Here is an 18,110-nt window from a genome sequence, read left to right as displayed (position 1 = left end):
TAGTATGTTGTAGTAGTAGTTTGTTGTAGTAGTAGTATGTTGTAGTAGTAGTATGTAGTATGTTGCAGTAGTATGTAGTATGTTGTAGTAGTAGTATGTAGTTTATTGTAGTAGTAGTATGTTGTAGTAGTAGTATGTAGGATGTTGTAGTAGTAGTTTGTTGTAGTAGTATGTTGTAGTAGTAGTATGTTGCAGTAGTATGTAGTATGTTGTAGTAGTAGTATGTAGTTTGTTGTAGTAGTAGTATGTTGTAGTAGTAGTATGTAGTATGTTGCAGTAGTATGTTGCCACTTCAGCCTTTGTTTTTCATGAGCAGGAAATCGGTAGAAAGACAGTTCTTGGTTTGTTTCTGATCTATTTACAGTTTTACACACTCAGGAAAGCAACACTGCGGCATGACCGAGCACTTTTCTCACTGAGTCCAGCTGGTGTTTGGCTCCAGTGGTTTTGTGTTTGGACCCGGAAGCAAAATTATGACGTGCGCGTTACGTCACACTTACCAAGAGGATAAGAATACATATAAATAAGGTTAATTATTGTCGATGTGCAGAAAATAAAACTCAAAACAAAAAATCTATTCATGGATGTGGTAAACGGAAAGAGGTAGCAGTTAAGTGCGGTTCTAAAAAGCGGGTGGAGGGAGGAAGTGGATGGGGAATGATGGGAGAAATGTTGCGGGAGGCTCGGCAACATTTCAGGAGCAAATTAACAAAAACAAAAAAACAATTAAATAAATGCACGATTCCAGGCACTTTTGCACTTTTGGATTGATGAGTAGGAGTAAGTTATGTCCATGAAATGAGAGATAAGTAGACGAGAGATAATATCAGATATTTCTAAGATGAGTTATGGTGTACAAAATGATTTTCAAAGGGCACATGACCTTTGACCCATTGAACCTGAAATTGAATCAGATCATCTTTGCATTGCAGTTCGTATCCATACTTGTGGCCAAGTTTGGTTGAAATCTGTTCTGTGGACTGGTCTGCAAGTTATTGTGGCAACAAATATTTTTTAATTAAAGGTCACATGACCATAGACCAATGACCTTTGGAATCCAAAATATAATCAGTTGATCTTTATGTGACTGTTCAAACTTTTGCCAAGTTTGGTCAAAATTGGTTGAGTGGTTCACAAGTTATCACGGTAATGAAAATCTGCACACGCAGGCATGAACTCACGCACGGACGCACATATGCACGACCCGAAAATGTAACATTTGTTGACGAAGTTGAGAGCACATTGCGATGCAATTCCTTATGATCCTCTTGCAATATGGGCTCCCAATTTCTTATGGTACCGTGATGTGCAGTGCAGATGTTTTCCACAAGGGGTGTGACACACATTTTGAGAGAAAACATGGTGTTATTGGAGGGAGGTTGAGGAGCAAATTCTCTATTCAAGTTGCAAATACTGTATGAACATCGATTGACCAATTCAAAAATGTTTTTATCAACAGCTGTTGACCAATTAAGAAATATCTGGAGTTGTAACAATGTAACATGTGTTACGGATTTATGTGAATTACTATTCCGGTCTTTGCTTATTAATGTGTAGTCGATTAAAGGTTGTTGTGATTAAAGGGTCAGGAGCCCTTCTGGGGAAAAGGAGACCGGAAACGGAAGGAAAAAGACACGAGGTCCTGGAGAAGCGACGATCTTCTTCCTCTTCCTCGCCCAGCTCCGACGCGAGCGGTGTCGACATTGAGCAGCGTGGGGAACGCTGCGTTTTGAAAGCCCGTCTGGCGAAAGGAGTTACCTGCGCGGGGTAATTACCCATTTATACGTCAAGTCGCCGTGGGTTCATGCACGGAACCAAGCGTTCGGCACAGTTCGCCTCACCGTCTACAAGGACGCGTATGGGTCGCACCTTGGGCCTCGCGCGCGTTGCAAGCCGCGCTTGGTTTTGCCCCGTTGCTTGGCAAGGAGGTGTGCGCTGCAGCAGCTGTCCCCGGTACGCGACGTGCACGTTTGGAGCACGTCCGCCCGGGGTTCGTTCAACCGCCCGTGTGCGGAGAAGCCGACCTTCATCTTGGTCTGGAGGGGCCCAGAGACATTGTGAGGGACAGTGACCCAAGGGGTCGTGAGTACCCAAGGGGTCGTGAGTGGGGAAAGGGGACACACATATATAAGATGGCCATCTTAGTAATATTGGTGATTGATTGTTGATTGCTTGGGGAATATACTATTGATTACTCCGGATCCTTGGTGTGGGGTTTCTTATTGACTGGAATTCATAGTGATTGCGTTACGAAAGCGTATAAATCATAGATCTTTCTGGCGGAGTTCCTCTCACGGTCCGGGGGTCACCGAGACCAGGTAGTCACCGGGAGGACCACGTAACAGAAATTGGGGGCTCGTCCAAATTACGATTTGCGGATTCACAATTGGGTCTACGTCCGGGATCTATAAAATTTTCTAAATTTTAGTCCGGGAAAGAATTCCCAAGAGTGGGAACTTTTCCAACGTTCCTAAAATTGTTTTGCTCTGTCGACAAAACAACAACAACAACAACAACAACAACAAAAAAAACAATAGCAATAATAGTAATACTGTTGCTTTTCTTTGTTGGAAATTTCTGGGGTGAAGGTTAACAGGTGTTACCAGTAGTCACCATGGCGTTTGTGGCACAGAACTTTGCGGTAACCCCTAGTGAGGCACAGTTCCGAGCGTTACTAAAAGCGGACCTCTTGAAATTGGCCAAACATTTTAACTTGGAGGTCCGAACTAATTTGAGGAAGGCAGAGTTGCAGACCACGGTGATACAGTCTATGGTGGGATTAGGAACATGGGACGAGTTAGCCTGGGAGTGGCTACCCGAAGAACCAGAAGACGTTGAGCTCCGGAAACTGGAGTTGCAATTACGGAGCCAGGAACGGATCAAAGAAGAGGAAAGGAAAGCAGAAGAGAGGAGAGAAGAGAAACAAGCAGAGGAAAGGAGAGTGGAACGAGAACTCCAGGAAAGGTTAAAAGAAGAAGAAAGGAAAGCAGAAAAGGAAAGAGCAGAAGAAGAAAGGAAAGCAGAAAAGGAAAGAGCAGAAGAAGAAAGGAAAGCAGAAAAGGAAAGAGCAGAAGAAGAAGAAAGGAAAGCAGAAAAGGAAAGAGCAGAAGAAGAAAGGAAAGCAGAAAAGGAAAGAGCAAAAGAAGAAAGGAAAGCAGAAGAGAGGAGAGAAGAGAAACAAGCAGAGGAAAGGAGAGTGGAACGAGAACTCCAGGAAAGGTTAGAAGGGAGAAAAGCAGAGGAGAGGAGAGCTGCCAGGGAACTCGAAGCAGAGGAGAGAAAAGCCGAAAGGGAGTTGAAGGAACGTGACATGGCGCTTCAGCAAGAAATTAAATTCAAGGAGCTGGATTTAATGAGAGAACGGGGAGAGGTACCACCCTTGCTGACGGGGTCGACACCTAGCCAGAACACCTGGGAGGTGGGCAGACATGTGAGGCTGGTTCCACCCTTCAGTGAAAAGGAAGTCACTCAATTTTTTCCACACTTTGAGAAAGTGGCTCGACAGTTAAACTGGCCGGAGGAGGCCTGGACCATACTAGTGCAAAGTGTGCTGGTGGGTAAAGCTCAAGAGATTTATTCGGCGCTACCAATGGACCAATGTGCAGATTATGAGGTATTGAAGAAGCACATCCTCAAAGCCTATGCGTTGGTTCCTGAAGCTTACCGGCAAAAATTCAGGAATGCCAGGAAGAGGGAGAGTGAGACCCATGTGGAGTTTGCCAGAGTGAAAGAAAACATGTTTGATCGGTGGTGTGAGTCGAAAGGAGTCGGGAACGACTTCGAAGCATTGCGTGACCTGATGCTGGTGGAGGAATTTCAACAGTGTGTCCACGAGGACATCAAAGTGTACCTGCAGGAAAAGAAAGTACCAAAGTTGTGGGACGCAGCCACCATGGCAGATGATTATGCCTTAACACACCGGATAGGGGTCCACACACCTAGCTCCTCGCCGAGACTTCAGCAGGGGAGTTATGGAACACCCGGTGCGGAGAACGACAATACATGGCGGCGGCCTCGAGAGGATTATGGGGACAACGCGGATACCCCAACTGTTCGAAATCAGAGGGCTACGGGCCCAAGACAAACTTATTTCCCGGGGGGCCCGAGGCAGACCACGAGTTTTTCCTCCGGGCCTACTTGCGCTTTTTGTAAGAAACCTGGACACTTGATGTCCAGTTGTTACCTCATGAAAAGGGAAAACCCAGAGCGGAGTCCGACTATTACCACTCCGAATGCGATGGCAAGCGTAAGAAATCGCCCACAGAAGAGTTACCAACCATTTATTTATGAGGGGTTGGTCTCACTCAAGGGAGACTTGACTAACCCAAGACCGGTTAGGGTTTTGAGGGACACAGGAGCCCATCAATCCTTAATGCTTGAAGGCATTTTGCCATTGTCAAAGAGTACCGCAACTGGTGATAGTGTTCGGTTACGAGGGATTGGTGGCTGTGTTAGTGCCCCACTTCATGTCATCCATTTGGAATCCGATTTGGTGTCAGGACCGGTCACCGTCGGTTTACAAGCCACGCTTCCTGTAGAGGGAGTATCTGTGATTATCGGGAATGATTTGGCCGGGCGGCAAATTTATGGTAACCCGAGGGTGGGCAAAGAGCCCCGCAGGGGAAATAACACCAGCCCCGCTCGGGATGGCGACACAAGTTCCAAGTTATTTGTAGGGGGACTGAACTTCAACACAGAGGAAGAAGTTCTGACCTCTGTCTTCAACAGATATGGGCCGCTGGTGGAAGTGCGGGTGGTAAAAGACAGGGAAACGCAACGGTCAAGAGGGTTCGGCTTTGTCACGTTTGCAAGCACAAGAGACGCCAGAGAGGCAGAGAAGAATTGGAATGGCAAGGATTTGGAGGGTCGGACCATAACAGTAGGGAAGGCATTTCATAGGCGTCGAGAGGTCTACAGAAGAGGACAACTTGGCAGTAGTTTTGGGGTTGGCAGCAGCCGATATTACTATGGAGGCTCCCAGAGTTACGGCACCTCCCGAAAGAATGAATGTCAGAGCACTGGCCGAGAAGGAGACCGCCAGTCAGGTAACGGCTGGGACAAGGGGTCCCACCGTAACTGTTCGGAGTCTGGAGAAGTTGAAGCACTATATACGGGGGAGCCGCCGAGCCGGGGCTCCTACACAGACTAACCGTGAACGCCACGTTCTTAAAGGCGTCCAGGTAGTGAACTTTCATGCACGGACTAACCGTGAACTCCACGTTCTTAAAGGCGTCCATGTAATGAACTTTCCTCCCCGGACTAACCGTGAACTCCACATTCCTTCAGGCGTCCATGTAGGGAATACTCAGCTGGGCCTCCCGAAAAAGTGCTATCGAGAGGTTTAAATTTGGGGGTTTTGGTCACCACCTCTTAACCGTCATTCAAGAGAAACTAGAAGTGGTTGACGCTTGGTCCAGAGGGAATTAATCTAGGGGATTGTGTGAAATTTTGTTGCTTTATTTTTAAGTGATAACTGTGCCCGGGGGGAACTGATGATTTGGGGGTGTGAGTTATCTGATTTGTTTATCAAAGTTGGCCGGCAAAGAAAGTTTTCGCTGGGTTCAAACTTTCTTTCTGGAAGGGGGGGAGTGTTACGGATTTATGTGAATTACTACTATTCCGGTCTTTGCTTATTAATGTGTAGTCGATTAAAGGTTGTTGTGATTAAAGGGTCAGGAGCCCTTCTGGGGAAAAGGAGACCGGAAACGGAAGGAAAAAGACACGAGTTCCTGGAGAAGCGACGATCTTCTTCCTCTTCCTCGCCCAGCTCCGACGCGAGCGGTGTCGACATTGAGCAGCGTGGGGAACGCTGCGTTTTGAAAGCCCGTCTGGCGAAAGGAGTTACCTGCGCGGGGTTATTACCCATTTATACGTCAAGTCGCCGTCGGTTCGTGCACGGAACCAAGCATCCGGCACAGTTCGCCTCACCGTCTACAAGGACGCGTATGGGTCGCACCTTGGGCCTCGCGCGCGTTGCAAGCCGCGCTTGGTTTTGCCCCGTTGCTTGGCAAGGAGGTGTGCGCTGCAGCAGCTGTCCCCGGTACGCGACGTGCACGTTTGGAGCACGTCCGCCCGGGGTTCGTTCAACCGCCCGTGTGCGGAGAAGCCGACCTTCATCTTGGTCTGGAGGGGCCCAGAGACATTGTGAGGGACAGTGACCCAAGGGGTTGTGAGTACCCAAGGGGTCGTGAGTGGGGAAAGGGGACACACATATATAAGATGGCCATCTTAGTAATATTGGTGATTGATTGTTGATGGTTGTTGATTGCTTGGGGAATATACTATTGATTACTCCGGATCCTTGGTGTGGGGTTTCTTATTGACTGGAATTCATAGTGATTGCGTTACGAAAGCGTATAAATCATAGATCTTTCTGGCGGAGTTCCTCTCACGGTCCGGGGGTCACCGAGACCAGGTAGTCACCGGGAGGACCACGTAACACATGCTCCAGGATTTAACAAAAGGCTTATATTATGGAATGTGCAAAACATTGGAGTTGAACCACTCCTGCATTCCTCTATTCATACAATCAGTGCAGAACTCTCAAAAATACACCTTCAACTCCTCTCCCAATGAAAGATGCAATGCCTTCAAGGAAGTTTTTGGAACAGTTTAATTGTTCATCTACACAACGGACCTCTACAATTTACTTGCAGAAACTTTCTACCACTGTGCAGATGATTTCACAAGATTCTGGACAGATTTTTACAAAATGCACGCCTCATCCCAATAATAGACTGCCAGCAGCTGCATCCCTCTCATTGGGTCGGCCTGTTTTATGTTCCCATCTGAACCCTCTTGGTCATGTTGCAGAGAGCCCAAGTAAAATATCATAATGTCCACCCATGCCTTTGTCCAGAATATGGGAAGTTTGGAGGAAAGTCTTGGAGCACTGTCGAAATGAAAAAGAAATAGCTGGAAAGGATCAGATGATCATCCAACACATGGATATGTCATTCAATCCATGCTCGTTGCATATTCTCATCTTGTACCTCCAGAGAGATAAACCACCTAAGTCTCTCATTGGAAACGCCAGACACCAATGCCATTGGCATTTCCCACAAATAATCAAAGACAGAGGGAGTCTTCCTCTCAGCACAGACACGTTGTTATCCTCTGTTTTCATTTAACTCTCTTCTAGTCTTCCTTCCCTGCTCTTTTACCCATCCAACCTTCCTCAGCCCTTCCAAGATGCATGATGTTCTTCCACAGACTCCCTCAGTAGCAAATGCTCCAAACATCCATGAAAACTGCTCACCAATACACTTCTGTTCCTTTTTTCATGTTTGTGAAAGTATCTTCTTCTTTTAAGGCAGTCCAATTATACTCTTCCCTCGAGAGCTACAAGGAGGCAGCCCACTAGCATCCATCCTTACCCATGACCTCCCCCCTCATTAACGCTTCTCGCACCCATTCCTCTTGCAGGCAGCATTTTTCCTCTTTTGTTACCCGTTCATTCATCCAACTGCTTGTTCTGTTCTGCATATTCCCCACCACTCGGCTGTTAGTATTACAGCCTTCTATCATATGTCCACTTGCACTTTAAAGATCCTAAGCCTTGTTTATAATAATATAGTTGCGGTTTTGAGAACCCACACAGGTAACATCATTAAAGGTTAACGGTTGCACTCCATAGTTAGGCCACAAGCAACACGTAGGTCACCTTAGAACGTTAGTTATTTCATAGTATGTGTTTAGGATAAGGCCATTTCCAATAGTTGCATCTGCGTTGTGTAAAACAAATAAGAGTAGGCCCCGTTCAGTGTGCACCCTCCCTCCAATCGACTCCATTGAGCACTATCCAGTCTGCACCCAATTGCCCCTCGCGGTTTGTTTCGCGTTCGGCCGGTAGCGTTTGCTGCCCTTGGGCTTTCGCTCGAACCAGCCCAAATGCCACGAGGTAAGGCCCGAAAAGGGGGGCAGAGCGCAAGGGTCATCGCCTGACAGGGTGTGGCTAGAGATTCCAGAGGGTTCGCTGGGCGTGGCAATAAAACCCGTTGCGCGAGGCCCCCACCTCAGTTATGAGGAGGGAGAGGCGCTCGTCAAGTTCGTGAATGAGTTACGAGACGGGAGAGACGCTTGCGAGTTATGAGGAGGACGTGCGCTGAGTGTTGAGCTGAAGTTATGAGCCGGGGTCCTCTGTTGAACGAGTTATGAGAAGGGAGAGGCAGGCGCTCGAGTATTGAGAAGGACTGCAGCGTTGTAAAGGACTCGTGAGGGAAGCCAAGCATTGGCATTCGTGCAGAAGGGCTTTTGTGGAAAGGCGCTTTGGTGACATCATTGTGGAAGTGGCGCATTGTACATAGCAATACCGGGAGCGCGTATAAAGGTGCCGGTACAAGTATTACGTACGCAGTATAATCGCCAGCCTACCTTCCCCCCAGAATAACTGTCCGAGCCGCGCCACCGACACGCAGCGATCTCGCCTGCCGTCTGCCGTCTACCATCACCAGCTGCTTCGTGGTACGAGTCGGGGACCGGAGCGAGCTGTGGACGCCATTGGTGGACCCTCAACCCGACCATCTACAAACCCCGTGTGAGTGAGTCTGAGTGCGAACGGGCCCGTGTCCAGGGATAAGTATAAGACTGTATAAGGCTGCCCTGTGTATCTGCTTCTTCCTCTTCCCTGTACATTGCTTCTTTTCTTCCTCTTCTTATTTGTACAAAGTGTGAATAAATTACCTGTTCTTCCTGTTTTCCTCTTAATTCGATCGTCTTAGTGATTTCTCAATTGGGGGTGGCACGATTGACAACTGCTCGAATCGAGTTTAGTACCTGTTAACGGCCTGAATCACGGCTCGCTAATCGCTCGGCGTGTCCACTAACGCCATGGTTCGGGTGGGGTTATTTCCTTGCTTCACGGCCGGTGTTAGTACTTAAGTAATAAGACTAATTCGGCTTCCAACCCGATTTAACACCGACCGGAAGGAACGTGATAGCCCCGGGATCGCGTCGGCTAGTAAAAAGACAAGGGGATTAATCCCCCCTTCATAAGGGGGAGGCCGACGTTGGAGATCCGCAACAATATTTATCATTATACTAAAATATGCAATTTGGTGCCCGTCTGACCACGATACATGCGGTCGTTATTTATCCAATTTCAACCAAACTTCACAGGAGGACTAAGAGTCACACGATAGAGGATGTAGCAACTTCATTAGCCCCCCCTTCCAAAGGGGGTTTCAATCTTGGGTGAAATCAGTGTAAAGGTGTAAATCCATGTAAAGATAGCTAATCATGGCGTTTTTCCAAAACCGCATGTAATTACAAAAGTAATAACTCCAATGATAATTGCATAAAGTAATGTTATTGCAAAACAATATTAATACGAATAATAATCCCCCTCCCCAAGGGATAGGACAAGCTATGTGTTAACGTGTATAAATGGCCTTTTGTGGGTTTTATGGGGAACAACTACCGGAAGTAAATAAAAGATGAACAGCGGGATTGGGAAACACACATTTAATGCACTATTAAAACAATTCACTCTACACCTCTTATCGAAGTCACCCTCCCCACGGTTATATGAGAACGAGCTGATTCGTCAAATGGTCACGTCACGGATTGCTTAACCCCAATATATGGCTGTTCAAAAATTACGTAATGCTATTTTTTTTGAGGAATTTGCATAACATAACGATTGATTATGCAACACAACGTAATGTAACCGCCCCAAGTTTCTGCAAGGCACACATGGTCCAACGGCAACCCCCTTCTGTTGAAGTTCCCAAAAAACAGGATTACTGCTCATCTCCACTCATTCGTTCTTTTTTTCCCACCAGTGGAACCAACTTTCACATTCACTTCAATCTCATCCTTCCCCCCCCAGGTCTTCAAGACAGCTGTTCACCACAATCTCCGGACATCCCCCATCCAAAACCATGATCCTTTCTACCCTTGTTAACCCCCACGTGCAAGCCCACTTCCAAATTTCCAATTTTTCTTTCCTGAGAGGTTCCTTCTGTATTCATCTTGCCCAGCCCACACCATGCATCCTCCCCAACACTCTTTGCTCCCCACTTCCCTTGTTTATCCAAGTCTTACTCTATTTTGTCCCTTTACCCGAGCTTTTGGTGTTCCCTCACCTCTCTCTACAATTCCTTTATTAATTTTGTTTCCTTGTCACAAAACTGCAATGTTATACCTCGAGATAGCAGATCACCTGGACTTGCTCATTGGCTCGCTGTCGCCAGCATGGGAGGTGACGCAGTGGCCATGTTTAGTCAATCAAACAAAACGATGAGCTTATGGCTATATCCATTGAATTTCTTGCATTTCAGTGGCGTTTCAGTCAAATCAGCCCTTGTGGGAGGTACAGAAGTGAACACCGTTTAATTTCGGATTTCAGGAATCGTCTGACCACGTACGCTCACAATGCGTCCAACAGAACTGGCGAAAATCACTCAGAATTTGGAGAAGCATGTTTAATTACAAAATCGGTGAAAATAACTCAGAGAATATGGAGACGCGTTTATTTACAAAATCTGCGAAGTTCACCGAGTGAATGTAGAAAACACAAAACCATCAATTTCTACTAGTACATCCACTGGTCGGCCTACAAAAAAACAAAATGATGAACAGAAACTCACAATCAATCACTGATTTATATGGAAATGTAACAGATTGTTCAATTTGTTCCCAGGGCCGGTACAAGGGTGCTCCACGAGAACATCCGGCATTGGAACACCCCACCCCTCAAACACACTAACTTTTGAAAATCCATATTGTGCATTAGTATGAATAAAACTTCTGAATTTATATTTACAGATGTATTTCACATAAAAAACGCGAATCTCGTCCTGATTGCACATCATCATTGCTCTACACTTTTAATGATAAATGTACTCAAAGATATTCACATTATAATGTGTAATATGGATCACGTAGTAGTCGTAGTATCATACTACTATCATTCGTATTGTTACGTTTGTGGGGGGGTTTAGTAAACAATGAAATACCGTAGTCGAGATAGAATCATGTAGGTTTAGAATGCTCCGTATGCCACAAAGCAATCTCGATGTATACATGTAGGCCGTCTGTCTGGGTAAGAGCATTTGCATGTCGCCATAAGGAGGGTGGTTTTGTGCTAACTAATTATAGGGTCTGTAAGGTTAAATTCCCCTGTACCAGTTTGCCTCCTGTGATAAATCCTACGTTCAGCATTTTGCTGCCCTTTCGGACCAATATATATTCAGAAGTGTTACATTCAAAATTGCGACGTCTTCCCTATATGTGTTCTCTTCAGTGTGAAAAAGATAAAAGCAAATATTAAAAGCATCATAGGTTGCAGCACATCGGAATCACAGGCGTTTCAGGCACACCGTTTGTGTAGGCCCCAGGCTTCAAGCCCTCCGTCCTATACGATTATTTCTTCATTGGCGCAGTGGATTGGAATCTATCAAAGCTAAATAAACACGATGTTTTATATATGCACAAAAGCAAGAACCATGTTTTCTTTTGGCTTCATTGCCTAACCAGAGTTGTTTTTTTCCGAGGCATCGAGCAATCAAGCCAGCATTCTGTGCTTATACATCACTCATGTTATTATTATTATTATTTTTTCGGGAGCAATCGAGACTGTGCTTTTTGGGCATAGCACATTAAATAAATCTCGCCCAATGTTTTGACCCGTTCATGTTTAGAATCCCGTCTAGACCCGTTCCCGTTTTCCATTCCTGTTTTGATCGTGGTAACAGTATCTGGCTCAGCTCACTTTCCACCTATCAACACGACTTATTTAAAGGAACTTCTGCGATAGATCGATGACTTTTTCCTATCAACATCATTTATAAAACAAATAACTGATAGAATCTGATCAAGCATGTCTTGCAAACATAGAAAAGGTTTAATTTGCAATTTGAAACTCTGTTATCACTTTGAAAATAAATATATTTATAAAATAATCATAAGCTTACTTTTCTTTTTGAAACAAAGTAAATCCACAAGCCTGAGATTTATATTCTTCAACAACCGTGTTGTGATGGTGCTGATTGGGAGGGCAGGGGTTCTTACATGATTCCCGGAGTGATCGCGTTATTGTTGTTGTTGTTGTTGTGGCGGTAATATGCAGTGCGGAAGTTCCATTTGTGGTAAAATGGCGAAATTTACTGCTTTGGAGATTTTTTTTTGGAGAACAATTGGAGATTTTCACGAAGGAGATATTTGGTGATGGGAACTCTTTATTTTCAAGTCTCGCTTTAATGGTGGAGGGTGATGAAAACACTCATGTCGACCTGAGACGGAAAACTGTTTATCATGTATTGTATGCATATTTTGGGACCGGTTCTTGGGGATTGTTGTGGAGATGGTTGAACCATGTGGCTGAGATGGAATACCACAGTGTGGAGTGATAAGGGACCAATATCTGGCATACATGGGGCGACTTGGTGTATTTGCAGATAACCTGAATATAAAGGTGATTAGCGAGATGTACAATTTGACAGCAATGCCGTCTTCAGGATGATGCTGCAAACTATTGAAGTACGCTAAATCCAGTTCTTTCTTGAAATGCGAGAAAAGAGAGAAAATCACAAGTATTTCAAGGACAATCAACTGAAAGCAGAAGAGTCACATACAACTTAACCACAGAGGGACAATTCCATTTATCCCACAGAGCCGTGTAATCCTGGTGTTGGTTTAGCTGTTGGGGTGCCGGCTTGGGATCTGAGGATCCTGGGTTCGAATCCCGGTCGATCGCTGAATTAACACCAGGGGGGTTGATTCAGCCTGTCATCCCTCCGAGGTCGGCAAATTGAGTATCAGTTCCACTGGTAATTCCCTGTGTGTAGCAAGAGGTGACTAACAGCGTTGGTGGCAGGAAGGGCATCCGGCCGTAAAACATTGCTTCAAAAAGGGGGACCACGGTGCCCAAAAAAGGCCAACCCCTGCCCTGCGGGGAAAAATGCCCTCTAAAGCGGTTCCACAGAGCCGTGTGTTCTCTTAGTGCTCCCCCAACTCTAATCCTCTCCGTCTGTGGTGCGGAAGTTCAGCGGGCTCAACCAGTTTCTAGAAAGTGAAGTCGATGCGTAGAATATATATACCTGTGAAAACTGATCCCTGAACCTTTTCAGCTTGTTAGTACAGTTAGGAGTGGAGCAGTAAACCATTTTGCGGCATAATTTGGTGAAATCAACTAAAAATCGTCACACAGTTATTTATCCACACCAATGATTGACTAAACATGGCCGGCAGGCTTGCTGGAAGCTGGCATCAGTCTCGGGTGGCCATCCGACATCGAGTGGCACAATATAAATCGATAATAGAATCGTGCTAACACTAACACATTCAGTGTTCAAACTCTTCTACAAACTTTGACCTTTTATACAAAAGAAAACAACAAAAATCCACTATTTAAGCATGTCTTCTTTGCTACAAATAACATATATATTTTGTCCTTCCTTCCCAGATTTACTTACTTGAGATCCTTTGCTCAGTTACGCTTTCAGCAGTTTCATCGACCCTCTTGAGCCTTAGACCTTACAAATGAGAGAAATTTCAGCTGGTGAGGTATGCTCTCTGTTAACTCCATAAAAACATTCCTTCCCAGATTGGGCGAGATTTATTTTGTGGTCACACACACACAAAAGGGCAAAACGTTGCATTCAGGCCAAAGGTGTCAATGTTTTGCAAAGGTTGAAAAATTGCTCCACTGTACAAATAGCTTCTGCATTTCACCCCTAAACGTGGCCTTCAATTGCCCAAAGGAGCCTGTGGCTCACCAAGGCACATGATCGCTTTTGCTCATTGTGCATTTCACCACCTTGCGAGCACAGACAGTCCCGCAGCAAGAAATGAGCAAAATATTATGACTTGCAGACTATGGTTGAATTTTGTCCAGCCAGAAAGCCAAAAAGCTTCTTCTTTTTTTTTTAACAACTTCATTGGGAAAACTCAGAAGCGAAATGTAAAGGGGGTAAATACAAAGGTACAAATACAAATAAACAAAGGTAAGGTAATAATATAAAAATACAAAGGTAAGGTGCAGAGCGTATGACATTCTCGCAACGAAGCACAGAGATGCAAATGAGAACTCGTTTCAGGATGTCCTTCATTATATCGAGTCCAATTCTGTTGTTTATGCTCTCTGTTCAACATCCTCAATTCCGGGTCATCAATCCTGACACCCAAAGCCCAGTATTGTGAGAAAATAAGACAACAAATTGAAAGGCAAATCACATTGTGGAGGAACATGAAAAGCACGTTTCAGCCAGGACATTTCGTTTCCCCCACCCAAAAAGAAAAAAAAATTAAGAAACCGAAATCCAAGCAAACAAATACATTACAGGAATAACACTATATTGACAGACTGCACAAAGGACTTTATCAATTACCACAAAAACAGTTTTCAGAAGAGGTTTCTCATGGGACGTCACAAGGTCACATGCATTTGTTTAGCAGCCGTCCTGAAGGTCAAACTTGACCGGCACACTCTTTATAGGCCAAATAACTATTGCTTTTTGCAATGCCTGAGACTTATTCAGTATGACAGCAGGAACTCTTTTAGAATAACCGCCACAGAAGGAGCACACAAACAACAACAACTACAGCCATGATGATAGCAGAAACAACAACTAGTTGTTGTAAAAGATCCTTTTTCACACATTTCACTTCATTTTCATTCTCATCGACACTCAGATAGATGCAATCTGTTTGTGAAGTACGGCATGTTGCCTTTCTCTAAATTAAACCCACCAGCGAAGCGACAGGCCGGCACAGCTAGTTATTATAAATCAAACAGCATTCCAGCACACTCTCCATTCATTTGTGTTGGTAGACTTTTACAACAAATACTAATTGACCATTTCATAAATTAGGGTTCGCTCAAATGGGGTTATAAAATAGCTGGGACCCCAATAAGTAACCAGTTGATAGAAGTTCCCCTATTCACAACATGACAGAGCACTATCATGACAGCCAATCAGCCCCACAAAGTTATGACAAGCCAGTGTGTTTCCAAGCATACATCGGGTTGGTTGGTACTTACTCCGGGCATCACAAGTATCCACTGTTTATCTGGCATCTTCCAAGTCTACACCCCATGATCCCAGCTGGCCACAAAATATATGTAAGCCACCCAGGCTCTTATAAGCCTCCATAGCCTCCTTTGTGCAATCGTCGGAAGTGTTTAATGGATAATTATAGATATCTGGGTACTGCAGGTCAGGCAGCTGCTCCATGACCTCGTCGACGTCGGCGGAGGCACCAAAAATACTTAAGTAAAAAATGCTACTTGAAAAAAATCACTTGCCTGACGGCATAATGATCCAAATCTCTTGGATTCCAAGAAGCATGCTCTGACGCACACACGATGGACGACGATACCTGAGAAGTTTTTTTTTTTAATTCCTCTACAAAATTGAGCTTCACGTTGGAGTGAGGCAACGGAGCAAGAAAAGGCAAGGTTCCAACAGTGGGAGATTGGGGAAACAAGCATGGGAGCAAACAGACAAAGAGCAGGGGAAGGAAGCACAGCAACAGACACAAAATGAGGCCCACAAGAACGAGGTCGCACGAGTACATGCAAACCACAAAAGCATGTGTGAAGGCAGTCAACAAAATGCGTAAATCTATCTATAATTCCAGTAATCTCTGTCTGTACGTTTGTACGTTTGTCTGTCTGTGACCGCTGTTTCTCGACAACCACGGGTCCGATATACTTTTAACTTGCCAGGTATATTGCTGGGGACCCGAGGATGTGCCTTTTCAAGGTTTCATATTAATCGGACAATTACTTACCGAGCTATGTCCAAAAAACGATTCAACCAATCAGAGAGCAGCGAACGATCGCGTGTGCCGGCGTTGCGAATGGACCAAACCATTCCATGTAAATAGAGGGGGGGGTTCTGTGGTCGTTGCGAATGGACGAAACCATTTCATGTAAATAGAGGGGGGGGGGGATTGTCACTGTACTCGCAAGCCGTTCGCCGTTCGCTTTGGCGTTGCGAATGGACCAAACCATTTCATGTAAATAGAGGGGGGGGGATATAATTTTAGATAGATATATAGTACGGGCATATATATAGTACGGGCATGCCCTAGTATATTACAAACAAAGCAACACCAACCATAAACAAAACATGAAAGACAATTCCGATGCAGGTATCCTCACATTTAAAAGGGCAAAGAAGGGGAAGGGGGGCATCTGGCAAAGTACCAGGAACCAGAAACAACAAAAGCTTTCCGACAAAAGGCAGAAACAATTTTGCAACACCAAGTCCATTCACACAAAATTGAGATATTTGTTGTTGATAGAAAGGCCAATGGTGAGTTTGAGATTCTGAGCCATGCTTTATCTTCCAAATGATGGTCTTGACCCTTCCTAAAAGGAGCTATGCTGATGATCAGTCATTACGTTGATTGTACGACAGCCAGTAACTTCATTTTGGGAGATGTTTGAGCCAAACAGGCTAGTGGGATTGATAATGGTGGAGGGGAGGGGCTGGATTGAAGGCTTAAGCTTCATTAAGTTTACTTAATGTCCAACTCCTGAATTTCCTTCAAGTCAATTACTGCACTAGATTTCAGGACAATGTTGAATAGCAGTTTTGAGCCCAAATGTTTTCTAAAACAAAGAAGCACAATGCTTCAAGGAAACAAGGTCAAAGCTCTCAACATTTAAGATCTGCATGATTGTGAAGACGGCTCTCACCTTTCCATTGATTGCTGACCACACTTTGAGTGTGTTGTCGTCGGAACCACTGACAATCCGATTTCCACAGAACTGCAGGCACGTGATAACATGGTCATCATGACCTTTCAAAACCTGCAAAGGACATTTCGCAAAAATCACCACCACAATCTCCATCATATTACTTTAAGAGAGTGCTGAAGCCACTAAGATAGTTGTTGCAACATTATATATATATATATATATATATATATATATATATATATATATATATATATATATATATATATATATGTATGTTGTGTTACAGGCCGATTTAAAAATAGGTTAAATTGAGGTTTTTTTTGTCACTGATCTACACATATTACCCCATAATGTCAAAGTGGAATTTTTTTAGAAATCTACTATATAAGAGAGCCGTTGGTCTTCGTCAAATTTTCAGAGGTTCATCAGTGACTGCTTGGGAGTGTTTTAGGTGAAAAAAAGAAAAAAAGAAAAAAAAGAAAAGAGGTTCCTTTTTTTGGATTAAAAAAAAATCACTCTATAGTGCCTAAGCCTTTTTGATTAATGACAGTTATATACAAGAACACATTTGCATAAATAAATACAAAACATTTACCAGACATTTGAACAAAAATAATTAAACAATTCCAGAAGTGGTCGTAGTTGGTAGTAAGGCTTCTTCTTCTTCTTCCTGAACGTCATCATACTTAATTCAGAAACGTGATCAACGGCACATTCACCAACATACATTCAACGAAAAGGTAAAATGATGATTTGACATTTGCAATGGATTCTGATTTGTATGTAATTGCTTTCCCATTACATTTGCCCTCATTGCAAATATGTTAATATTTATGCTTCGCTTAAGCAACACCAGGTACTCCAGCTATAAACACATATACTTTACTCGGGGTACAAATGAAACTTTGTATGGGGGGCAACATAGGCTATGTGGCCGCAGCCTCATGCGGGGGTGTGGGGGACCGGAAGAGGGGCGTAAATTCTCGATGTAAATGTGTACCGTGTTGCGCCACCTGGTGATGGTGGCAGAGGGTATTACAATTTCCTTTTTTACTTGGGCAACACTGAGGTTAAAGCACTGTTTGCACGGGTAAATTTTTCCTCCTTCCCTTCCCCCCCCCTACCCCAAAATGGAGGGGCCTGTCAAAGCCACCCTTCCACCCCCATAAAAGATGTATATGCAGTATATCTTTACCCTCCCTCTCTCCTCACATCACCTCTCTCTCCCCTCCCCCTAGGCCATAATCTATCCCTTGGAAAACATTCTACACGCACTACCCATTTGCAATCTAAAATATAATTAATGTGAAGCATGAAATTGGTCATTCTCAACGAAAAACACAACTTCCACACAAACGATACCATCTCAGTAACTTTTCCACAAGCCTGATGTCGAGATCCGTTTGAATTTCACGCATATAATGAGCACTCATTACATCTGTAGTGATGATGTTGTTAC

The 18,110-nt window shown here is 44.4% G+C and overlaps 1 protein-coding gene across 3 annotated transcripts in view; it reads right to left on the bottom strand.

Moving 5' to 3' along the window:
- Positions 1–18,110, bottom strand: part of FBXW7 (F-box and WD repeat domain containing 7) — a 541,360-nt gene that overhangs the window by 98,540 nt on the left and 424,710 nt on the right. For all 3 annotated transcript variants that reach the window (XM_078775834.1, XM_078775836.1, XM_078775835.1), the window contains one exon: positions 16,649–16,762. In XM_078775834.1, coding sequence (XP_078631960.1) covers positions 16,649–16,762 — 114 coding nt within the window. The remainder of the gene's footprint in view (positions 1–16,648; positions 16,763–18,110) is intronic.

This window comes from Myxine glutinosa, chromosome 4 (assembly GCF_964187855.1).
Source record: "Myxine glutinosa chromosome 4, kmMyxGlut1.1, whole genome shotgun sequence".
Lineage (NCBI taxonomy): Eukaryota > Metazoa > Chordata > Myxini > Myxiniformes > Myxinidae > Myxine > Myxine glutinosa.
The sequence above is the reverse complement of the archived record's forward strand: the minus strand, read 5'-3'. Positions and strand labels throughout refer to the sequence as shown.